At 41.9% G+C, this 26089-nt stretch overlaps 2 protein-coding genes across 5 annotated transcripts; both read right to left on the bottom strand.

The window, feature by feature from the left end:
- Nucleotides 1-1457: 1457 nt before the first annotated feature.
- Nucleotides 1458-6295, bottom strand: LOC121614267 (pyrokinin-1 receptor-like). Its single transcript, XM_041948082.1, has 6 exons — nt 6146-6295; nt 5907-6003; nt 5334-5539; nt 4647-4868; nt 4388-4565; nt 1458-1903 (listed from the first exon to the last, which is right to left on the bottom strand). Exons 1-6 carry the CDS (start codon nt 6293-6295, stop codon nt 1458-1460), a joined length of 1299 nt encoding a protein of 432 aa, XP_041804016.1.
- A 1725-nt stretch (nt 6296-8020) lies between these two features.
- On the bottom strand, nt 8021-26038 carry abcc2 (ATP-binding cassette, sub-family C (CFTR/MRP), member 2). Of its 4 annotated transcripts, XM_041947808.1 has the most exons (34): nt 26008-26038; nt 25717-25846; nt 25434-25583; nt 23948-24124; nt 23277-23423; nt 23030-23170; nt 22790-22912; nt 22611-22666; nt 22269-22524; nt 21976-22163; nt 20806-20983; nt 20306-20560; nt 19121-19186; nt 18691-18828; nt 18455-18601; nt 18287-18371; nt 18103-18169; nt 17862-17988; nt 17120-17296; nt 16499-16666; nt 16058-16241; nt 15714-15849; nt 15408-15510; nt 15090-15309; nt 13170-13324; nt 12674-12829; nt 12280-12479; nt 12018-12144; nt 11771-11872; nt 11540-11683; nt 10125-10283; nt 9872-10038; nt 9257-9451; nt 8021-8352 (listed from the first exon to the last, which is right to left on the bottom strand). In XM_041947808.1, the coding sequence occupies exons 3-34, from the start codon at nt 25476-25478 to the stop codon at nt 8223-8225; spliced, it is 4719 nt and encodes a 1572-aa protein (XP_041803742.1). In that variant the 5' UTR covers nt 25479-25583; nt 25717-25846; nt 26008-26038; the 3' UTR covers nt 8021-8222. The 4 variants fall into 4 exon arrangements, with proteins under 4 accessions (XP_041803742.1, XP_041803740.1, XP_041803743.1 ...); XM_041947806.1 differs by having other exon boundaries at nt 25434-25846; XM_041947809.1 differs by having other exon boundaries at nt 22799-22912; nt 25434-25846.
- Nucleotides 26039-26089: the final 51 nt, after the last annotated feature.

The following is a 26089-nucleotide window of genomic DNA, read 5'->3' as shown; positions in this document are numbered from 1 at the left end:
GAGTTTGGTGCAGACGTCTGACAAATACTTTCATTTACTAAAAAATGGAGAAATATTAGTAACTGTTAGTAACTGGAGCAAATCTAATTTAAAGACCGGATAAATTCCACCTTTTCAACAGTAGTAGATTTATTAAACATATGACCTTCAGGAGTTATTTAAAAGGGCTAGTTGAATTCAAAAAGCTTAAACATATTAATTGATCTTTGAAAATTCAGCAGGGAGTCCAGTGAGGGAGCCATAAGGACTGGAAGTGGCAGTAAAATATATGGTTAACTTTCTGAAATATTTCTGATCTGGATCTCAAAAATTAAACAAAAATTGAACAAAAATCTGGAGAAAGTCAAAATCAAAAGAGGCGCACACACACATCAAACTCTTTGTGATGAGAAGTATATTTGCACTGAAAGGTGAAAATTCTGTTAAAAGAATTTGTCGACAAATAAATAAATAGATATGAGAAGAGATAATACGCAGGCAGCCATACAGAAACATCTAATTTATTCATGATGAAATAATAGACATCATAATAAATAATAGACAATAATAGATAATAGACAAATAATAGTAAAAATTGAACAAAAATCTGGAGAAAGTCAAAATCTTCACAATCCCCAAGAGGCGCACATACACATCAAAGTCTTTGTGATGAAAAGTAATTATTTGCACTGAAAGGTGAAAATTCTGTTAAAAGATTTTATTGACAAATAAATAGATAGATATGAGAAGAGATAATAGGCAGGCAGCCACACAGAAACATCTAATTTATTCATGATGAAATAATAGACATACTGCAGTTTGACACAGTGGTAATTAGGCTTGTACTCATGAATGGAGCATTCCTTGCATATCAGAACGGGGTATACACAAATGTATTTATAGTTCGCTGATAGTGCTCCTGCTCTTGGTTGACTTGACAACACAAAGCCTTTTCAACTTCACTCTCACACACCGGTCATCACACAGTCTCTCCTCTACATTGAAAAATAAATGGGTATGCCACAGTTATCAAAGTTATCATATGAGCTATGCACCTGAAAATACTCTTGAACAATATACATTTCAAACTCAACACAGAACACACACACTGCCACATCCAAAATAATATTCTGGGGAGTTTGGGAAATGTGGTATCAAACTGAGTATAACAAAAAATGTACTCCTACACTGAACATCTTTACATCTGTCACAATAATGTAAGCTTTACGACACTAAACATGTATTTCTAGCTAAACAAAGAAAAACAGTTGAAAGAGCACAAATGTTACTTAACTGCACAATAGAGGTGTGTCTACATTCTGTAGACACAGTAAACAATTTCACAAATTTTAATTATAACACTTAGAAACTCTTAGCATTTAAGGTGAAAGACAGCGTATGAGGCAAAAAGTACGTTAGTTTTTGTATCCCAAGGTGATAAGTTTGTACATTCTTTAACAGAGTAAAACAATCATGGTTCAGACTGCTTGCTGCTGCAGCTCGGGTTCAAATATGACTTCACTGCTATGTCCATCCCTCTGATGTGATTTGAAAGTGACTGCATTTCTCTTTTTGTCCATCTTCCCTCTACAGCATTTATTATCAGTCCTCTCTCTGGCTGTAGAGCTCGTTTCTTCACTAGAGCTTCTCGGCCACAGCCAAGACATGCTACCATACTTCCAGTAGCAGTGAGGCCTGAGCCTACCCAGAGTTCTCCAGCACGCCCTGCGAAACGTGTGGGAGGAAATACAGAACAGCAGCGGATCCAGAGCACCGTTGATATACCATAGCGGAAGCGACAAGTATGATTTCAGGATCGTGTAGACGGAAAGGACAGTGTCGGACCACACAACCACGTAGACCTGCATCAGCGAGGAGGCGATGTCTGGAAAGTTGCAAACAAAAAATGCCACCACGACTGCACCTGGAAGACAAAACTTTGCATTATTTTAATAGCTCAATTTCATCCCTTAAAGGACCTAAACATGGAGATGCATGCTACTGCAGCCTCTTCCACCTGGAACTCTTCCATTCTCTCTATTCCAGTTTGGTTGAACACGCAAGGTCAAAGTTGAACTCAAGTGGAAGCGCCACGTGAATTTACTTTGCATCCGCTGAGCATGATATTTCAACTGAACTTTCACTGCAATAAATTCAACGGTTTCGACAAAAAGAGTTGCATGTTCAGCAGCATGCTGCTCTCCTCTCCTCTTTATATCACTCTTTTCTATAGACTCAAAAATATTTGAGATGGTTTGCGATCAGTCTTGGGACAGGACTGAATGTAAATGCATCCCCTTAAGTTAATTTAAACACAAGATACTTGTGCTCAAAAAGAGGATTCATTCTCAGTGAAGAACCTTGGAGCTCTAATCTGCCTCTATACCTGCCAAAGAGCAGTGATTCCTAACACGTCTCTGGGGGTCATCAGGTGGAAACCTCCCTTCAACAGTGTTTCGCCTACTTAGTCCCACTACACCTCCAGGAGGTTAGGCAGTGAACTCCGGCGTCCCAGAGTCACCCCCCCTAGTGCCAGTTCACACTGCTCCTACACAATCCAAACAGCACCGCCACGTTCAACTGACCCAGAGATGCTCCAGGTAGTGGCCAGTACCGATGCTACCATTTAACTATTGCTAATGCTACTGCTAACCGCTAGGAAGAACAGAAGAAGACAATACAGTTCCGATGCTACCATTTAGCTAATGTTATGTGCTAACCGCTACCTGCTAAGAGGAACAGAAGAAGACAGTAACGCTAGATTCACCTATACTGTTAATGTTAATTGCTAGCTACCAATACTAACTGCTAAGATACTATCATACTCTCACCGCTTTAGCTATTGTTAGCTGCTACAATGCTACCACAGGCCTAGATGCCACATGTAACTGCCGATTGCCACACTACCATCATCTACCCCTGCCTCTCACCAACTGCACCAAGAAAAAAGCGGGGTGGGAATACAAACCCTGGTTCGGGTAGGGGATAGAAAATAAAGAGGTAGAGTCAAAAGATGAAAGTAGGGATTGGATACAGACCCTTGTTCGGGTAGGGGGTGGAAAATTTAGAAGGTGCTGAAGGTGGAGGCCTAAACCACAGACTAGATTTAACAGCCTCTTCTAACTTTTCCTTCAAGAAGCAGCAAACCCTACCATTTCCTTCAAAAAGCAAACAGAGCAGGAAAACAAACCCTAACATTTCCTTCAAGAAGCAGACAAAACAGGAAAACAACCAAAAAGATCAAAAAACAAGCCAACTCTGTGTCTTACCACGCAAACTCACCTGAACAGGCCGCATGGTCCCAAAGAGAGACTCTAGCTGGCCACACCCCCACCTTATCTAAACTTCCTGGTTCTCTTCCTATTGGCAGAGCGAGAAGATGGGGCGGGGAAAGCAGAGCAGAGGAGAGGTGTCTTGTTCAGACTTTAACCTCTTCTCTTGCCGGGTTAGGCATGCATGTCCTCTGCCTGCCCCCCCACTGTCCCTATTTCACCCCCCAACTACTATTATTTCTCCTGATCCATATCCACTGAGTAGACCTAGCAGCCTCATCTGACATCTCCCTCACTGTCTTTCTTAAATTTTGCCCATGCACTCCCAGCTCCCTCAACAGTGAAACAGCTGACCCTGCAACAAAACCTCTACACCCCACTTCAACCGGACAGACCCTGGTCTTCCATCCCCTCTGCTCAGATTCTGTCTTTAAATCTGCATACTTAGTCTTCTTCCTTTCATAAGCTGCCTCCACTGAATTTTCCCAAGGGACTGTTAACTCAATAAAATACACAGTCTTTTTACTCATGGACCATAAGACAATGTCTGGCCTCAGATTACTATAAACTATTTCCTGGGGCACAACTAGCTGTCCTCCCAAGTCGACCTGCATTTGCCAATCATCAGCCCCTACCAGGCAGCCACCTCCCTGCTTTCTCCCTGACTTAGCAGCTTTATTTTTCTCCCCCTCTCGAACAAACTGCACATCTAACCTCTCCTTTCTAGAACTTCCAGAATTCACCTGCTTCCTTCTCTCCTCAATGCCTGCGGCTAAGCTTCTCAGCACCTGATTATGCCGCCATGTAAAATAAATGTGCTATACTTGGAATAAATGATGGCTGTGGCTCAGGAGGCAGAGCAGTCGTCCACTTATCAGAAAGTCTGTGGTTCCGTCCCTGACCCCTTCAGTCTACATGAATACTGGTTCATGTTGTATATAAAACAGTCCATTGACTGGTTAGCAGCACTCACCAAGTTTTCAGCATGAAGGATGTGTGAACGAAATTTAGTGTCCCACTTTCTGGAGTGACTGGGCGTTTAGACCTTCATAATTCATAGGATAAAAGCACTCTGGAGATTTACCATGCCACAACCTCAAGACATAAACAAGGTTTTATAATTTTCCATGTCTCACCCATGAGTTTCAGAGCTCTCTTTTCATTTAAAAGTAGCTTTCCATTCTGATGGCACTGGATATCTCGTCTTCCTTCTGGAACTGTCCGTGTGAGACCAATGTTCCTCCTTTGCCGTCCGTTCCTCTTCAGGTAGAGCAGGATGAGTAGATAGAGGGTAAAGATGGAGACCAGTGGGACCTACAGTTGGAGAGGCAGGTTGAGTGCCTGTGTTTTTATGCAGATGAGCACACACAATGTGTTGAACAGCATTATGCTCACCAGAAAAAAGAACCCCGCTCTCAGGAGCAAAGCGCCTTTGTAGATGTGTGCAGGATCGGGCTCCGTCATCTCGCACATGGTGGAGACATGGAAGGCGTCTTCTTGTGTGGCGGCCGTGTAGTCCAGGATGCAGGCGCGAGCCTGGTCATAGACCAGAGCAAAGGGTATGGCCGAGGCCAGAGAAATGATCCAAACTACAAGAAGGCATGGCAGCCGAGACTTCTGTTGCAGAGGAAGGGGAGAGGGCAGGAAATTCTATTTGTTAGACCTACAGGTTTTCTAAAATGTTCAGTATAACACATTTCATTTTCTTCTGTTTTCTTGAACAACCTGCGGCTATGCGAGTTGAGATTGCTCTGTATGTGGCCAGTTTCCTCTCTTGGTTCTTTTACATTTTATTCAATATTACAAATATTTCAAACATGAAAATGCCACATACAGGCTTTACTTTTCAGAACACAGTATCTTCTGCAGTTTATTTGAATACAATTCTTTGAGAATGAGCAAGGATTGTGTTTCATATTAATTTTAGCATAAACATCACACCAAATGATGACAGTTTAGGGCAAATGTGGTAAACATCATTCAATACATCCCTAAGGTTTTTTTTATGCAATGGTCATCTTTCAGTGAGCACAGACCACGATCAACAGGAAACAGTATAATTGTTTTGTTTAAGTACTCAACCTTCAGGCTGGAGACAGACCACATGGTGTGGCAAATGGCTGCATAGCGCTCAGTGGTGAAGGTCATGATAACCCAGCTTGTGGTGGCGCAGTACACTTGGCGAATCATAAAATAGACCTTGCATACCACTTGACCCAGACGCCAGGGATAGCTCTCCCAGTAATACCGATACAAAGTCACCGGGATGGTCAACAGTTGCAGAATGTCTAAAATTTAAAGACAGAAGAAGATCATTTAGCAAATTGGGGTTGCAGGTCCTCCACTGTGTAAATTTAATATATTTCAGCCTGAAAAAAACATTCTGGGTGGAAATGGAAATGGAAACTAGCATATGCACTTTTTCAAAATAAATGTCACACTTAATTCCATCAGAGATATGAAGTGAGTCATACTTAAGGTAAGTATGAGTAAGGTTGGCAGTGTAAATGTACTATAACCATGAAAATGGAAGTTGAATTAAAATTCTGGGAAGTATTATGCATACAAATTAAAATTTCACTTCAAACGTAGAATGATTTCAGTGTGATATTGCCAGTGCTTCTCTTCCATAAGGCCCATTGCAGCAGTGTGTACCTGATATGACCAGGCTGAGAAGGTAGAAGCGAATGGCACTGACTTTCATATGAGCATCCATGAGGAGAGTCAGCATGCTCACACCATTAAATAGGACCTGTAGAATATTAAGGAACAGCATTTAATGGTCTACATTGTGACAAAAAATGTTGGCCTCCTGTTTGCCTTCAGCATGTCATTAACACTGTGTGATTAGCATTGTGGCTTAGTGCTGCTGCTGTAAAATTGAGTGTTCATACTCCGCATGAGAAGACGATGCTGTAGAAGATGGTCATGGGGACAGCAATTGCCAGTGGCTCACTTTTGGTGACACTAATATCGAGCTGTGGAGTCTCACTTGGGCTGACATTACAGCTGAAGAGGAATGAAATCTGTCCTGAGAGGTTCATGGTGAGGCAGCTGGATGAGAACTAGAAAGATGATATAGAGAAATAAGTATAGAGAATAAAAATATATAAATTGCATCTCTGAATAAGGTTATATGTTTTAATATTGATAATAGATTTATTTTCCAAGTTCCTTCACAATGACTAAAATAGATAAAAACTGGAAATTATGTTGGGCATTAACAGGCATTATTGAGGTTAGAAAATCAGTCTTGTTTTAAATAAAGGGTTAAGGTTAGGGTTAATAGCAACAATACAGGATCAATAGCATCATTTTTCTTATGAAATTTGGACGATTAATGTTCATCCTTTAATGGTGTGTTTAATTTGCTGTTTTATTAAAGGTCTTATATAAAACATTGAGTTACATAGATTCCTCTACACTTAGGGAAAGCATATTAACATCCATGAAAATCCGTTTACGATGAGGTTGTTGACAAAAACTAAATTGTTCAGCGAATAACAGACGTATGCATATTTGAAAATCAAGCCTTACATTTGAGATCAGTGTGCGCACAAATGATGAATGAAACTCAGTCTTCCCCAATGAACACATATACTCAGACACCTGTTGCATTTTCAGACCAGATCATGCCACCTTTTGTCAGCCATCCATCGAATTTCATCATCATTTCTGACAGGTCTCATTAAAATCTGATATGCACACAACATGCCAGTATTGCTATTGCAACATCAAAATGGTTCTTCTTTCAGAGCCATTATTGCACAGTTAAAATTGACTTATTTGAAGGTATTTTATCAATTTTGGATTGATGATGTATAGACTTACCTTCTAGAGGCAAAAATGCGGGTTGAAGCCCAGCAGCTCTCTTCACAAGCGAAAGCACCTCTTTGATTGTCCTTCCCTCTCTGACTCTCTCCCTCTCTGTCTCTCCCTCACCTCCTCCATCTCCCTCTCTCCCCACACATACTCATCTAGGCACAAATATTAACAGCAGTGGCTGAAAGAAACCCCTACACAAGTCAATACAGCTGCTTCAACATGCGAGGCAGGTAAACATAGTGCCGAGGCAATCTTTGTGGATATTATTTGGAGATTTTTACCAGAGTACAAATGTGCCTGATATTGACAGGCGTGCCCTGGACACACTGTTACCATATAAAAACACAGACCCTTAACGTAACCTAACCAAAAAATGAGTCCTGACCATAAAAAATGTCCTATTCATCTCAGCGGGGTCAGTCCCCATAATGTGACTGTGAGAACAGATTCATGTCCATACAGTATAAGCAATACAAGCACAGACACACAAACACATACTTCTTAATTATAAGGAATCACTATTAAAGGTAGTTATTTTAGAGATGTTTTGTGACATTAACTTTTTGGTGGAGAGTTACATGTGATGATCGAAACCACTCTCACATCTGTTGGCTACAAATGAACCTACTGCCTGCAGCTGGGGAGCTTAGGATAAAGACTGGAATCAGGGAGAAACAGCTGGACAGGATCTGTAAGAAAGTCATAAAAGCTGATATGAGCACCTCTGAAGCTCACTAATTGACGCGTTACGTGTTATTGTCTCAAACGATTTCTTGGATGCAAGACTCCAAGAAATTACCACCCCACTAAAAATGGTGAATTTGTTGTTACCTTTGTCTTTAGTCTTTCTGCTAAGATATCCAGCTGCTGGCAGTCCTCTCATCTAACTCTCCATGTGTTCAACATGACACAGAGGTATAAATTACACTGAGGTAGTACTCTTTATTAAAAACAATTCAGCAGGATTAAACAAAGAATGTTTGTTGTTCTCATATAAAATTATTTACATACAGAATATGATTTCTCTATATTGCTTCCTATAAATACAAATATTATAATATCTCTTTACATCAAAGCAAAATCCATCTTATGAAATCAAACAACAAAAGCAATTATTGGAATTAGATCAAAAGGAAAAGTGCAGAATCAGAGCGCTGTCGTGTCTGCTTGTGTTATCCCAGCATCCTTTGCCATCGCGTAGAAATGGCCTTGCTTCTCAAGCAGGTTCCTCGGAGAATCAAATTCCACTATTTTACCAGCATCAAGCACCATTACTCTGTGGGAAAGAAGAGAAAGAAGCAGAAATAGTGGGTAAATGTCATTACTGGCTGGCAGAGTATGACCTGACAATGATAGACACCCTGCTCAAATGTGATGGAGATGCATGCTAACATATTTGTGCTGTCCATTTGAACACAAAATCAGTCCAGGGTAGAAACAAACAAGGATGGAGGATGGATGTGAGGGAGAGTATGCTTTTTATTTCTGGTGAGGAAATCTCCCAGATCCTTTCATGTCTGAAGCTCTGTACAGATGTGCATATGGAGGCTGACCTCACAGCTGAGGCCATCAGGCTTTTGTCACAACAAAGATGCACTCCAACTGCTGAAACACCTGCTCGATGAAATCCAACGAGTTTAGATTATATTGTCCAATAACCCTCCTATACATGTGTTGTTTATTGCGTTTTTTTGAGGTTTTGTCTGAGAAAACTTTGTCATTTCAGTGCTATTATAAAAGTCACGGTTGTGTGCTAAGATGTCACTTTCAGTTTGTTTGCTTTATAATATTTGCTATTTTGTGTATTTTGACAACAAATAAATTCAAATTGGGAAGAATTAAATCATGTGAAAACACATAAATAATGTTTCATCCTGGGCCATCTGTGGGTTTCACACCATGAACAAAACAAAACAAGAGCGGAGGAGGAAAGAAATTTGCCACTGACAGGAGTGAAATGAGTGCTAAGACACCTCAACACTCGACCCAGTTTGTGAACCCACTTTTGACAATTTGGGCCAAAAATAAATTTTGAATTGTGTAACAGCCACCATTGATTACAATGGTTCCGCTCAAAACCGGTGGAAATATTCCGCTAGATGGCACCAAGGGTCCAAGAATCCTGCACGGAACCGGTTCAAGAACCAGAGCTAAGTTGGTGGAAAAGGGGTGTCACTCACCTGGAGCTGTCCATGATGCTGTGCAGACGGTGGGCGATGGTGAGGACAGTGCAGTGTGAAAACTCTTTGCGGATTGTATTTTGAATCAGGTCATCCGTCTCCAGGTCAACAGCTGCCGTGGCCTCATCCAGGATCAGGATGCGAGACTTCCTCAGCAGTGCTCTAGCCAGACACAGCAGCTGCCTCTGGCCCACACTGGGAAGACATGACATGCTCAGAAGAGTGTTTTGCAACACACCAAGACGAAAATAAACCACAAATGGACACTCATTAGAAATGGCTCAAAACAGGCTGAAGGGTTTTGCCCTCAAAGGATATTTTAGGAGCTGGTGGCAAAAACAGTTGAGCTGTGTGGGTGTACTGTTGCTCCATTAGGCAAAACACCCACCACAAGTTTAATGACAAGCAAATTATCAAAGAATACTGAAGATTACTACACAGGCAGATACTGAGTATTGATTAAATCGTGATGTATATGCTTAGGTGCACTCAGACTCCGACTCAGACTAGACTAGTTTAGATTTAAATTGACTGATGAGTCCTGTAACCAAGGGGAAATGTCTTCCCTTTGATATTTTGTAATATGAAGGAGCAGCATTTATTTTCATGGCTCACCTGAGGTTCTCGCCACCCTCTGTGACTTCATGTTGTAATCCCTCCTGCAGTCCCACTACATACTCCTTCAGATGGGAGAGCTCCAGTACTCTCCAGATGTCTTCGTCACTGAATCTGTCAAATGGATCCAGGTTCATCCTCAGTGTCCCGGAGAACAACACTGGATCCTGCAGCCACAGGGTTGGATGAGACAGTGTACCATTTGTAGCTGAATGCTGCGTGTGAATCAGAGTTAGAGTGTTTGTGCACATACCTGCGGTATTATCGTGAGCCTGTTTCTGAGGTCATGCAGGCCTATTGTGGAAATATCTACACCATCAATGAGGATGCGACCTTCGGCAGCTTCAATAATTCTAAACAGGCAGTTGGTCAGGCTTGATTTCCCAGCTCCTGTGCGGCCCACTATTCCAATCTGGATGCAGTGAGAGAAAGCACATAGAGTAAGTGACTGACACTTCTTTTAATCTAGGTTTTATAACCTACAATCACTGACAATTTGTTTCTGCATGAAAACGGTGTACAATAACAATAAAGCAATGATTTGTTCCAGCCTACACAGAGTTTGTGAAAGCTTTTAAACCAGCTGTGAAAACACTGAGTTATTCTTTGAACTGAGATTATTTTTATGTCGAACAGAAACAGCAGCGGCATTTCCTTAGAGTCCTTGGAGCCCCTTCTTCCTTACAAAAAGCTTCAAGCTCTGTGAGATGCTTGAGTGGTCTTGCATGCACTGCTCTTTTGAGATCGAGCCACAGATTTTTGATGTTTAGGTCGGCTGACTGTGGGGGTCATGGCAAAACCTTCAGTGACCAAACATTTTCATGGAGCATCTTTTCTTTTCGGCTCCTAAAATTGTACAAAACAGACATAATGCACTAATCTTGCTTCAAATATTATGACTTTTGGAGATCAGTCCATCCTCCTCTCATTTAAATATTCACAATAACAGAAATTTTTACAAGGAGTGCCCAAACTTTTGCATGGCACTGTATGTGTTGTACCTCTCTGTGTTGCTATCTGTGCATGCCTTGTCCTGCAGACTGTGTACAGCAGAATATACATATACAAACATACTTAGACTGTAGTAAAACCCTGACTGATTGGAGATTCAAGATTCATCAACAGAAAATCCAGGGAAAAATAGACAGGTCACTGTTGTGAAGCATTCATTGCAAAGAAAAGCAACTAGGACCAGAGAAAACAAAACATCCACGCTGCCTTGCAAAGATGAAAGGCACAAAATGAGAGGGGAATAAAAAGAAAATCAGATGCAGGTTTTCTTTTGGACTGGTTTTGGCTGGTTTCACCATTATAAAGAAGCTGCAATATAAACTGCCCCCAGTCAGTGATGAAAATGTCATCTAATTCTAATTATGTCATTTAACTTGACAGGTTTTGTTGTGTTTGTGTTTATGGTATGTGCACGTAGCAAATGATTGCAAAATATAAGTCGCAACTACATAGATTAATAGAATTTTTTTGTTTATATTATTATATCTGTGCTGTTTTAAAGACATATGACATTTGATGTATTAAGCTGCATACTGGCACAATACTATTGATCTAGGGGTTCATGTATTCAGCAGTCCAATTCAAATTCATACTTTGATAAATCCTACAGACTTGTTAGACACATGCATAGACTGGCAGGGGCACATGCACACAGACCTTCTCAGTGCTGTTGATGTCACAGGTGATTCCGTGCAGCACCAGGTCTAATCCGGGTCTGTAACGGACCTTGTAGTTTTCAAACCTCAGCCTTCCATCCTGGGGCCAATCCTCTACAGGCCGAATGTGAGTAATCCATTGAGCCTGCATAAACGAAGATGCACCGCGTAGATGAGAAATGGCGGACACAGTTGTCGGCGAATGTCAGGAAAAGCGCTCTATTAAACGTACCTCGTTCTGAAGCTCGCTGTATTCACTCACTCTCTCCACAGCTACAATATTGGTCTCCAGCTCTGATGTCATCCTCACCAGCCAGTTGAGGGTCTGTGTTACCTGCAATGCCCCAACAGGAGAGAGGACTGTGTTTCATTGGTAGCATTACTATACCACATTATCACGATCAGAATCGTCATTATTGCTCTAAATGCAATTGGCATTAACATCTGTAGTGTATGTGATGAGAGTGTCCGTCACTAACGTTGAGGGCGTAGGATATAGACAGGCCAACCAGGCCGCTGTCCAAAGAGTCTCTGGAAATGACGGCCAACAGAGCAGAGAAAAACACCACCAGGTTTCCAAGGAACTCCAGACGGATGGCCAGCCATCTGCAGAGTGAACAAACACACACACAGATTTAACTGTGTCACACCAACGCACTGAAAATCCCCAAATAACATCTTTATATTAATATTTGTTAATGACTTGTGTTGGAATGTGCTCTTGGGAGTTCAATATCTGACCTGTTTGAAACTATCCACGGGTAGACGCTCTTGAGGTTTCCATCGATAGTTATTTCGTTGTGCTTAAGAAACCGCTCTTGATGGCCGTATGCTCTAATTACTGACAGACCAGACACCGTCTCACTGAAGTGTGAGTAAATAGGGGAGCGTGATACTGAGTCCAGCCGACGCAGCTGTCTTGATGTTGCTACATAGAAGCGCTGGGTGTAGAGAGAGTGCAAGAGAAATCAACAGAAAACAGCGGAAGGGTTAATTGAATTCTCTTTACAATAGGAACTCTCTTTAAAATTCACTGTTTGCAGTCCTTTCTGTTAGTTTTCAGGAGATATATCTTCTCTTCTTGAACCTCTTTTCCAGGATCATGTTTTTCCTTGTGCTATTTTGGTCAGCATACCTGTACAAAGTAGTAGATCACGGCCAGAGGAATGATGACGACAGCGAAGAAAGGAGTGGCCAGACAGATGACCAACAGTGTCCCCAACACGCCCAACAGACACAGCAGCCAGGAGCGGAGGGATTGTGGAATGGCCTCGTCCACTGTGAAAATGTCCTTTGGAACCAGTGAAAGGAAAAGTTAGGCTTCACTGGTAACTTCGTACAGCGACCCACAGTGATTTAAATAATCCAATCGCAGTGAATTCCTCTATTTTTCATCAGCACCTATGGAAAGGCTCTGCTTCCTTGTGGACAAGGATAGATTTGAGTACAGCTGAGGGGGCATCACATGGAGGAGGCGCACCAAGCTTAGAAGGCTTTAAAATAGAAATCCCCATGGTAATAATGCTGCAGGCAGGCAGCACTGACAGAGCCATTTTATTTGAGTAGTGAAATTGCATTGAAAGTCCATAGTCTCTATGCACAAACATGAAGAGGTAGATGATAAATCCCACCTTTGCAAAGCGGTTGACCACCCTTCCAATGGGTGTGGTGTCAAAGAACACCATGGGAACTCGCAGAATGTTGTTAAGCAGCCTCGAGTGCAGGATGCGAGAAGCGTTGACCGAAGCGTTCGCCATAAGCAGCGTACCGAGGAATACGAAGATCCCTGCCACAAAAGAAAGCTGCATTTTACCATCTGATAAAGGTGTCACACTGACAAAGAATATAAGCCTCTTAAGCCTCTTAAGCCTCAGGTGCTCCTCACTCTACCTGCCAGCTAATCAGCTGCTAAAAAGGAGCCCCACATTATTTCAGCCAGTACTCATCATCTGGTGTTTCATTCATGCTCCTTCGGCTGATTAGCAATTGTGGTTCCACCGCCAAAAATCCCAAAATAGTACTTAACACTAAAGTAAGAGCATTCTGCTGAATAATCAGACATTTAGGTAATTAACGTGTGCTTATAAACTTCATCTTCATCATCTCAGATAAATACCTGAAGCACAGAAAGCACCAATAACTCTGCAGCAAAGCGGCAGCAAAAGGAAATGAACCTTATACATCCTTTACAAGAATCTGTTCTGCTCATTGCAATGACAAGGCCAACTTTCTGTCATTCACAAATGTCTCTAAGTGTCGCGATACAGATGTTCAATCACTTTTCCTTCTGAAAAGAAATTTCATTGAGAGTAATAATACCCTGACAGCCAAGGAAGGATTGTCTGTTAACTGGTTTTTGATACTGCAACCTTCAGTCATTCATAATGTTATTCCAAACCACAGGCAAGCACTGCAGGCAAGCATAAGGCTGTCTTATCAGTAATGGTACTGAGCCAAATATGTGCCTGCTGCTATAACTTGTTTGTACCTCTTTGAACCATTTGTTTTATTTGGTGTATTCTTGATTGAAAAAAAGGATGATTTTTAAGCCATCCATAGCCCCTCCATGCATGTACTTAGCTTACCAAGCTGCCAGCTTGGTGAATCATTAAATTGAGAAGCTGTTACAAATATCAATTAAACAGAGTCAAACATTCCCATACTACAACAAAGATTAGTTAACAGGAAACATCCAAACAAGGCTTAGCTCCGACATGTGTGGTACAGTTTGCAATCATGTAATAGAGCTTAGGATGTTTAAAAAGAAATTGCCCCTGACAGGAAATAAAATAAAATGAGTCTGCTGTGGAAAAAGTCTCCAAAATGTGTACTCGCACAAGTCTATTATCTGTCCTGAGTTTGAAACAGCACATGGACTGACTTTGGCAGAAATTGCTGCTCCAATCATAATAAAGCAGAGGCAGTGGCAATATTTCTTATTATTACGGCTGTCAGCCTTCAGTTGTGACTTCAGCATGAACCTAGACTCTTGGGGGAAATCAGCCAAAATGCAGAAGTTCGCCAACAGTGATTCAAATATAACAGAAGTAGCTGTCAACAGTTTGGAAGATTTAATGATTATATTTTAACCTGACAGCAGCGCCTCGTCAGTTCAAGCTCTTTGATTCTGATGTTTCCTGAGGGTTAGTGCCGTCAGCTAATCTTCATTATGTTCTGTTCAATGTCGAACTTTAATAAAGTCCTCTGTACTTGAACAGGACACCCTTTTATGCATTTCGTTAAACATCCAAGACAAACTGACAAAGTCCAGTTGCTATTGAATGCCCCGAAGCTTCGTTTAACATCCTCACCCTCTCTCTGTGATTTATGCTAAATGTAATTAAGTCCAAATTTAATATATTTATTGTTAATAATAATAATATTAATAATAATAATAATATTGTAATAACTGGATAATAAATAAATAAGGAGACACAGGGTTTTCTGTCACTAAGACAAATAAACATTCACTGTAGCTTTGAAGCTAACTGATAGGAATCTGAAAATTGCAAAATAAAATAAAGTAATGAGTGTAGTGACTGTTTAGTTACCCTGAGCCACTCCCAGTGCTCCGAACACTCCCACTCTGGTGTCCCTTAGCGAGGCAGGGTATGTTATGTTGGCGTACATCTCTGCATCATTTGTCCAGTCACTCAGCCACAGGTTCTGACCGATGAAAGCAACGTTCTGGATGAAGTAAACCAGGAAGACCATGGTGGTATATCCCCAGCCCAGGGCACGCATGTACTGGAGGTACACTGAGAACTTGACCTGGAGAGAGAGAAACAGTGCTTGTGAAAAAGTTCTCATTTTGTGACATTTTGTGTTGCTGAAAAACGTACTTAGGCACATCAGAGAGCTTAGATTACCTGTCCTGTTTCCATAGTTTCCTTCTCAATGAGCTTCTGGCCTTTCTTTAAATCGTCAACATCTGCTGATTTTTTAATGGAGCTATTTTTTCTTAGTCTGACACTAGAAGAAATGAAAGAACAGAAGAAATAAGGAAACAGGGTTAAATAACGCTGTGCATTAAAACAAGAAATACGACGTAAGACGATATTTTGGACATGAGGTTGTGTAATATTGCTGACTTGCTCATGGCCCTACAAGAAGCCCGCTGCCCCCTTTATTTAACCTCAGTCACACACACTAACAAGCTGCTTTTGTGCTCTAACCTGCCCTTGCGTTGGCTGCGGCGGATACTGTTTTCTCTCTTCAGGGTGACAGAAACTGTGTCCTCCAAAGGAGAGTCGGGTTGAGCGTCCTCTCTTTCGGGGATGAGCTCTATGTCTGCAGTGTCCTGGGAGCGACCTGAATAAATACGATCATAGACATCATACATGGTGTCTCACACCTCTGTAGAAATATTGCATTTCACCAAACATACTGTGTTGTTTTGAGTGAATCATATCAATTGAAAGCATAGATCTAAATAATGGCCTCAGATAGTCACAAAGAACTCCACATGCAAATTCAGCTTTCGTCCAAAATGCAGCGAGAAAAAAGCTTTGACTCTGACCTGACTCTGAACGCGTGCGGATTCTTTGCTCTTTGGCATATGTGTCTAGAAAGTCAGAGAAAGCTCCTTTGCTGGCACGAAGGGCACTGTAAGAGCCGACCTCAGAAATCACTCCATCCACCAAGACCACTATTTCATCTACATATGGCAGGAAGCTCACTCCGTGAGTCACCAGGATACGCGTCTGTAGAGACAAAGACACAGTTGGATTTTTTCACCTAGGCAGTGAAAAATGAAAGCCTACACTGTACCATATATATACCAGCCGGTCGATGGGATGACTATAAATCCACTTTCACGAAAATGGTTTAAAAAATCAACTGCCTGCTAGTGCCAATATATCTAACATGTAACTCTGTATTATGCTATATTCAAATAGCTGTTCTTTTGATGTGACACATCTGAGACTGATCAATGCATTAATTCAGCCTGAGCACAAACCTTGTCTTTGAGCACTCCATTGGGTCCAATCACTTTATCAAACAGATGCTTTCCTACATGAGAGTCCACAGCAGACAAGGGGTCGTCTAATAGATAAACATCAGCCTGACTGTACGCTGCCCGGGCCAAGCTCACACGTTGCTTCTGACCCCCTGAGAGGTTGATACCCTGAGGACAGGGAAGAGCAGAGGAGAGGAGGAAGACAGCATTAGACTATAGTGGGTCTGATGGATCATGCTGAGCTGTGTTCATCTGTTTTCTTATCATCTTATCTGGTTTCACTTTTGCGCAATATGTCTCAAGTTGGAAGTCTCTAGAAGAAAAAGGGAATTGCAATAGCATGCAGTAAAGAACTCCTGATTTGGAGTTAATGGGCTGAAGGATGCAAAAACAGTGGTGGTAAAATGTGGTTTGACCAATAATAAGAGTCATAATGATTTTACGTCTAATCAACCATTAAAATATACTGATAATAACTCAAACATTGGTAATATCTTTGAAAACAAGCAGCATTACTTGCCACTGGTTTTGTGTGCTTTGGGACCAAGTGAGATAAATGTTGTGACTGAACATCCAGAATGTTTACACATGCTGAGACATAGGCAGGAACAAAACTCTTACTTTCTCTCCAATCTCGGTGAGGACACCCCCGGGCAGCAGCTCCAGGTCAGGCGCCAGGGCACAGGCTTGTATCACCTCCTGGAACCTCTTTTCGTCAAGGGGAGAGCCAAACAGGATATTATCCCTCAGAGTGGCATTTTGGATCCAAGCTTGCTGTGGCGCAAAGGCGAGGGAACCCTGGAGAGAAAGACGTTAAGAGTCACGTCTCTGCCAGTGAGGTTTTCATTCAAACCAAACACAATACTGGAAGAAAAGAAAAGCAGCACAGTTTTTCTAGAATATGGGGTGCAGCAAGATTTCTCAAAACTGGTGAAGCGGATTTGGAATAAAATGCTGTTGCCCACATGTTCCAAGACAGGCTGGAACATGTGGGCACTCTTCCATTGTTATGCCTCGCAAAGTTATTCTGTACTTTTAATATTAATTAATTAATTGATATTTTTAATTTGTAAGCACTTAGAAGTATTTTTAATCATAAGAAATTCAATCAGCCACTGGCTGAGTTTCTGTATATTGTAAGCCTGACACACAAGCAGAAATTATAACACCCTGATAAATGCTGCCATTAAATCATGTGAGTGAATGAAATATGCAATATTTTTTAGACACTCTGATCTTTGGGTGCTTTCTGGGTACTTAAATTAACAATGAACACAATGTTAAGTGATGCACATTATATGTCCTTGGCCAAACACACTGTCGTTGTTAGCTGGATACAAAGACAGAAATAAGCCTGAATTACCTGAATGTTGATAAAACCTTTGGAGCAGTGCATCTCTCCCAGGAGGGCTGACATGAGAGAGGACTTTCCTGAACCCACAGCTCCCACTACTGCTACCAACTGGCCCGGCTTAATATCCAAGGACACACTAGTGAACACACACAGAAGAAATATGAAGCTGTGTAGGAACAAATGCAATGTTTTGCAGCCACATGGGGTTTTATCCAAATGTGTAATTTTGTGCATGTTTGACAAAACAAACTTTTTCAGCAGAGGCTCAGCTTCTCTTTCCCAAGAAAAGGAACTGTTGCGTATGCTGACAGCAGAGCCTAAAAGGGGAAAACAGATGCACAGAGTGATGAAAACAGATGGACAGAGAGGACAGATGAACTGCACATGTACCAACAAACTGGTGAAACAGGAGCAAATACTGATGACGAACGTACTGAAAGTGGGGTCATGGCGCACGGTGTCACTTTCAAGGTCTTCACCTCCCAGAAACTTCTCCAAACGCTTCCTAGACACCGTCGTCTGAAGTGTGAAAAAACAGGTTAGTGGACTAACAGCACACGTTTGGTATGTGTGCATTGTACTGTGTGGTGTTGTTTCCTTACTTGCACAATGGCAGCGATGAGCATGGGCAGCATGGCCAGGGGAAATCGGAGGATGTTGAAAAGAGAGATGGAAGTGAAAGCTTTCTCGGCAGTCAACACGTTGTCTGAGCTCACCCCCACAAACACCGCAAATGTGACCAGAGACACCTGCAAAAAAAGAGAGCATGAGAAAAAAAAGAGGCCATGTTTGACGCGCAGCTTCTTGTCTTTTTGCGAGACTCCGTCACAGGACTCACCAGAGCCGGGGCACAGCTGAAGATGAAGGTGGAGACAGACGTCAGATAGGCAAACTTCTTCATGACCTTCAGCTCTTCGTTCCTGATGTCATCCACCTGGGTCTGGAAGGATGGCTCCCATGCATACAGCTTCAGAATCTGGTGGGAGGCAAAAGACAAAGAGGGGGACGGGGGGCATTGTGGAGGAGACGGAAAAGGAAGGGTGGGGGAAGGATAGCATTCATACCTTATGTAATAAACCACAGGTGGTGGACGCAGCATAATAGAAGTTACAGCAGACACACATTTCAGCTTTTTCCTGAGGAATGAAAGCCTTTCATGTGCGGAACGCCTCACTTAGAGACCCCCACCTCCACCTATCCCTGAACAATTTTCACACAAAAGAGACTGCAGAGCCTATTGGTTGAAATGATCGAATAAGGCTGCTCACCTTGATCCCATTGAGTATTTCATTCATGATTTTCAGCCTCTTGTCTTTGAACTTCATGTTCTCTATCTGAAAAAAAAGATCATGTAAATCTGTGAGGACGTTTAGCTCACTGCTAAAGGTAGCAGTAAAATAAGCAGGATTGCCCTGAAAAGGGGCAAAGGCAAATGTAAAACACTTATGACCCACTAGGAGTGTGTGGTGGTGTATTTATCTGCAGAGACCCTGCCCTCTGCCTCTCATTTTGCTGTTGTCGGATGTTTCCAGGCTACAAGAAGATATATATACGTATGTATGTATGTATGTCTCGTCTAATGTAATCAACTAGGCATGCAGAGCTAAACAATATGTTACAAAACCATCCCCTAGTGATGCACACTTCATTGTTTTGTAATGTGCTGGTTATTCTAAATTGTCTCTGTACTTCTGTTTGCTGCTAGCGCTTCTTTTTGCAGAGGGAATATATAATTAGTGTCTGGTTCCACATGCACAAATTAGTTGTCTACATAGAGTGTGGTGTAATCCCTGTGTGTTTTAATATTTATTACCACAGCTTCATACAAATAAGGAACTCATTAACTAATACTGCTGCTCTGATGTTTTTACATTGCATGATCTTCTCACACATTGACTATTGTTTCACTAGCTGGGCACTGGCATGTTCATCAGCACTCAAACCAATAGAATCCCTTTATAAAAAAACTTAAAAGACACTGGACAAAAAACCTTACTCTTATCACATCTGTAATATCCTTAAAAAGTATAGTTTTCTAAGATTTCATAGTTTGAAGGTCTAGAAATTTGCGTGCGCTATATACAAAAGTCTTGCCCCTCCACCTCTGAATGAATTTATAAAAAAACAGGACTGTCAGGGGTATGAACACCAGGGCCTGCGACAGAGGAGACGTAGAGATCCCTTCCAGACATACCACTTTTGGTAGAAATGTGTTGTAAATAAAAAAGACTTCAGCCATAGTTTTTGGAAAAGAGAACCAAAGTTTCTTAAATAGTAATTATGTGGTTGCTTGGCTGAAAAGAACAGATGAGGGTTGTTTAAAGTATTATGTCGAACTTTCAAAACTTTAAATTAGCTTTAATGTCAAGGACAACTCGAGCTTGTTACCAGGCATAAATGTTAACAAAGATTGACTGGAAATGTGCAAAATACCATAATGCGTTTCTGCTGACCTGGAATTTTCTGGCCTTGGTGGCTAGCAGTCCATTGATCGGCACCATTAGCACCATGACTCCTAGTCCCGCCAACACAGACGGTCCTAACTCCAGCCACAGGAAAACAATGGACAGGATGATCTGCAGAGGGCAGGACCACAGCAGGTGGATGAAGTTGGTCACATCGTTGAAGCGCTGGGCATCTGCTGACATCAGGTTCACTGTTTCCCCAACCGTCGACTCTTTACGAGCTTCATTAGACACCACCAATGCCTTGGAAAAGGGATGAAGAAGAGATTGTTGGGGGGAGTTGCAGTGATTCCACACACAGCTACATATACAGTTACCACTGGATCCAAACATATGAGATATTAATCAGTGCAGGAAATTGCAGATTTATCCATTTAGCCCATCAGTGAGAACTACAGTATGTGGCCATGTGAGCAGACATGGAAATTTGTTTTCACTGTCTGATGTAAAGCAAGAGAATGTCATTGTGATGTCACTTATGTTTTTACCTTTTTGTACACAGCAGCCATGATGGCAGTGCGAACCTTCATCCCCAGCACAAAGCAGCGCTGGAAATACTGCTGCAGGAACAGAGACTGCAGAATGGCCACAACTAGCAGCAGCACTGCATACACATATCCTTCCCAGGTATACCTGGATTTATCCTGAGTAAAGGAGATCATCAATCTAGGAGAAGAATCGTTAATTGTTAATGTCTGCTAATATGATTTTTACAGCATCTAATGGCAACTGTTTATCTTGCAATCATGTAATTGTAACATTCTGGATACTGTCATGTTGTTTCCTGTTTTATTTTTGTAACTCTACCTCTTGTGTCATTTCAGTTTCCTGTGTTTTCCCACCTCTCAACAACCCTACCTGAGGCCACTTACTCACCTGCCCCTGATTACCCTCCTTCCCCTTCCAGGTTGGACTTTCCCTGTTAAGGATTTTGAAGAGTTTTGCCTTTTTCCTGTCTGTTTTGTTTGCCTTTGTGGACTCCTTGTGTTTGCCTTTTTTTTTTTTTTTTTTTTTGATTATAGTAAAGACAGTGATTTTTGTTTGAACCTCACTCTGCCTCCTGTGTCTTTCTCTGCACCTGAGTCTGAGCTCACCAGGGCCGTTACAGTAATGTATTATTATCATTGTTATGTTATCATTTCTCTCATGTTGTATTCTAGTAAATTTTCTTCTTCTTCCACCATCTCCCCTCCGCTGTCAGGCCCTGGTGTTATCAGGTATTGTGCAAGCTAATCAATGAGTGGTGGATAATTAAAGAACATTCACAGGGCGGTGACTGTTATTTCACAAGCTTTTTTTAAGAGCTCCTTAAAATCAAACTGGTTCAAGTGACATCACTTCGCTAAGTGTCAATTGAGAGTTTAAAGATGAATGAAATGTGCAGCCGTGAGTTTGACCCTGAGTTAATGATTGCAGTGACTTTTGACAGCGTAAAGGAGTGAACAGCAGTAAACTGTAAAAACTGCTTTGCACAGTGACTTAGCAGATTCAGGGTTTGTGTTCTGTCAAAGTTGTTTACATGGACTAATGAAACCATTTCAAATCACAATAAAAAACTGTGAACACACATCGATCTGCAGGACAAAATAGCTGCTTAAAGGGCAACAGCAGGATATCAGTGAAGGCGGAGAGAGGGCTTTATCTCAAACTCGACTCACTTCAGGAGTTGAGGACTGACAAAAGCAAGCAGGTCCTGCAGCAGCTTGAAGACGGCAGATTCATATAGAATCCTTTTAAAGGTCCTGTAAATGGTGGTAATCAGCCATGAATTGGGATATTCCTCTTTCTTCCCCTTCTTTTTGTCCTTTTTCTTCTTCTTGTCATCTTCTTTCTTTTCCTTTTCCTCCTAAAGAAAAACATGAGCACACACGGACAGGCTCTGTTATATAGACAGATACAATAAACAGAATAGAAGTAATCTTTTTTTTTAATGAAAAAGAAATCTGTTCACCATCATCAGCACGTCCTGACTGACGCCTTTCCCCAGACCGTTCGAGAGGCCATTTTTAAAGGCCTCTTCCTGGGCTCTGTCTTTCTCTTCATGCTGTTTCTTCTTCAGCTTGTTTTGGTAACGAACCCGCGCTTCAGCCAGCTCTGACTGCATAATGTGCTGGAACCGCCGGTTGATGTAAGATGTAGTGTCGACGTCGTTAAGCTCCCACATGTCCTCCTGAACCAGGGGCTGTTTGTACCCCTTCACTGCCATGCTGGAGAGACAAAGAGAAGTTGAATGTTGTGGCGTACGCGTGTGGTCGTTAGCTCAGGATTCTTACAGCGGCAACGTTTAATTTACCTGTTAAACCAGTTGAAAGTGATTCTGCTCAAAAATGCTGCCCCTGCCTCGGGATTCTGTGGAAAAAAAGACACACAAGTGAACTAAGCTCACAGCAGTGACGTGATGAAGGCTCATCCTCACATGAACAGCAGCATCAAAAAAAAAGGTTAACAAAACTTAAATGGGTGCTACGGTACTTTTTTTACATGATCTTTGGCTCCCGGTGCGATATCAGCCACAGCAGAGAGAATGAGTGCAATCACTTCCAGTCCAAAGGAAATGTAGAATAGGCAAAAACGAGGGACATCGCTGACCTCTCCCTGATGGTCAAAGATGAGAGTGAGAAAGGTATTTAAGAGCGAGGGAGATGCTAAAGTGATGATACCACTTTTGTTCTTGATTAATGCCTTGTTCCCAACTCGGTCAAATGTTCATACCAGCTTGAGTGCCTCTCGTAGGAGGGTCTGAAAAGGGAAGATGTCGCACAGAACAAGGAGCAACCAGAAGATGAAGAGAGTGGCGGAGTCAACCGCTCCTTCCGTCCGCCTCACTCCTTCTTGACACAACAGCACCAGTATCTAACAAATAACACGTCAGAATACATTTAAAAAAACACATCAGCACATATTCTTTCCATCTGGAGGACCACAGCAAATAGATAAATGTAAAACCTGCTATATTTACCCATGTGACGGTGAACAGGACAGGGTTTGCGTAGTTTACACCAGGATTTCTCACGGTTGAAGGTGGGTCATCGCTTGGACCGAAATCCTCTCCTAATGTGACCGCCAGGGTTGCTATGGCCGTCAGGAGCAGCAAGGACACCACAAGCTGAGGGGAGCAGAGACGGATGTGACTGGCAAATAAATCACATTAATCTTTTTATCACTACACTTGTGATGTTTGAGCAGAGCTGGACACTAGAAGGCTGAAGAGGGACCTCAAATCTCACTTTAATTTTGTGACACCACAACTGCTTTAAGAGGCAGTCGGGCCAGTATGCAGCTTAGGGTGATGTGGGCACTTGAGATCTTCAGTGCAGGAGACACCTTGAGTCTTTTAGTTCAACTTTGGAAACTTAAAACATTTGCATATTCTGGATTGTTTAGAATTAGCAAATATTTACAAAAATCTATGTAGTTGATGGGATTAAACATTAAAAGCTCAAATTATTATAAGCAGAAATTTTTATAAATCTAAACACATGTCTGGAGGAGATCTTTAAATAAAAAAAATCTGCCATCCGTATCTTTGATCCCTTGGATCAACATTTGTGGAGTACTTGTTGCTGGTGGACCTGTAATTAAAATCCTGCAGCATGTCCATTTGTTCATTTTTCTTGCCGTGTGCATTACCTGTTTGCAGAGGTAGAGCTTGGTCAGGTGTTTTGTGTTGGCTTGCGTCCTCCAGACGGGAGATAGCAGGTGCCATGGGGAGCAGAGCCAGAGGAACCCCAGGGGGATCCAGACCAGCACCGTCTGCTCGACACATGCTGGGAGGTCGGGGTCTTCTCTATCCAGATAGGAAGCATTCTGAGGAGCACACACACACACACACACCCACACAAGAATAAAACCATCATCAGCAGTCCCATCTGTGTGCCCTCAGAGCTCACTTTACATAACACCGCCGGGCCACACCTTCCTAATTAGACATTTAATCAGCGATGACTCATATGTGATTAGACCCGTGATCAAGTCCCTGCTTACTGCTGTTCATGAGTAATGTGCACATCTGGAGAGAAGAGAGTGATTGGGTGCTAGAAGACAAGGATGTGTAGCAAAGGGACACTGAGGAGTTTAGTATGTTATAAGAACAATAGACCAGCTTTTGAGAAGCTTTAGAAGTACTTTTTTCTTTTTTAGCATTTCAAGCATGTTATTGCCATCTGCTGTGTGAGAAACCCGGAATTAGGAGAAGTGGTCATCCGTTTCACAGTCTACGCTCATCAGATGTGTGTGTGTGTGTTTGTTTTCTGGACTGAGTGTGCAGGTGTTCATTTACTGTGGATGCTTTTCAATGATCTGATTAACAGTTGTGTCTTTGAATAAATGTATATCACAACTTGACAGAAGCGATGATTTTTTGGTCAATCAATCTACTGGTCATTTCAAATTGTAATTTTTTTTTAAACTGTCCTTCTCCTCCAACTATTTCTGGAGGGCGTTTCTTTAATTGTTTTTGGGTTTTTTTTTTTGCTTTTTTACAATCCGAAGAATACAGCATTATGGCTGTTATGGTAGCTGTGGACATGCTGAGTCATGTCTTACATGCTGGCCAGTCAAATGAGAAGATGCTTCACTGTGTACAGGGGTGAAAACATAAAATGCTTTTCAATCAAAGCCCAATATAACACATTGCTCGAACAGAAATTACATTTCACATTCTGTGTTTATTTTTCATAAATAACCTTCAGCGCTACAGCATGTCCTTCCCATACTTTTTTCAAAATACCATGAAGCCAGTACAAAATAACAGAAATATTCAAGTTCTGAACTGAAGTGAAGAAGCATTTTTGTTTTGGGTTTTTTTTGGAATAACATCATAAAAAATAACTAAATGATACTTTAAAAAAACCCCACAAACTTCAATCAACACAAAGACGTACTTATTACTGAAATACTACATTGTATTGTATTGTTTCGATCTATGTAATTCTCTAGCTATGTTTAAGTGAATGTACTGTCTAAGTTACTGATCATATGTGTGCGTGTCAACAGCTTTACATGTTTTTCATCTTGAGAGCATTAACTGAGATCAATTGGAGGCCTTAGTGAAGTCATTTCCCTCAGTCCCACTGTGTCTCCCTTCAGCTACATTAACCCTGGTTGTTGAACTCACCCAGAAGGTGGACCCGCAGTACTTGTCCAGAGCTGCAGCACACATGGTCCACGCGGACAGCCTCAGTCGCGCTGAGATGAATAGACAACCAGACGCCTCTTGCCCTCTGCTCCACTGCTGCCGAGGCCAACTAAAACACTCCTATTTCCCCTGTCCAACCACACGCCAGAGACAATTGCAGGACGTGACTCGGAGGGACTTTGAGTCATGAGGCTTTTAAGCAGAAACCCAGCCTTGCAACCCCCTTGCGCAGAGAAGGAACATGAATATATCAGAGATATACTGAATCAATGCCAACGCTTAGTGTGAGTGTCGCCTTCTTTTGTTGTAGGCAGGAGATCCTCAGAGTTGTCCTCCTGCAGCCCTCCGTGACTCGTCTGATGTCTGCAGGGGGAACACACACACGCGGCCTCCTGGTTGGTGAATGAGAAAGTTCAACAACTGTTGATAAAGTCACTGAGAAAATCCAGCCCTGCACCAGCCCACTGACGGTCACGTGTGTCTAAAGTTCAACATTTCAGGCAGATGCCTACATGTAAGAGAAAAAAAGCCAGAGAGAGACAGGAGGACTTACATAAGTACGCCTCTGTTGCTTTTCCTCCTGCTGTTCTTTCTAGTGTTAGGGGGACAGGCATCTCACCAAAAAAGGGAATGTG

Source organism: Chelmon rostratus, chromosome 11, assembly GCF_017976325.1.
Source record: "Chelmon rostratus isolate fCheRos1 chromosome 11, fCheRos1.pri, whole genome shotgun sequence".
In the NCBI taxonomy this organism is placed as follows: domain Eukaryota; kingdom Metazoa; phylum Chordata; class Actinopteri; order Chaetodontiformes; family Chaetodontidae; genus Chelmon; species Chelmon rostratus.
This window is presented reverse-complemented; position numbering and strand designations above follow the sequence as displayed.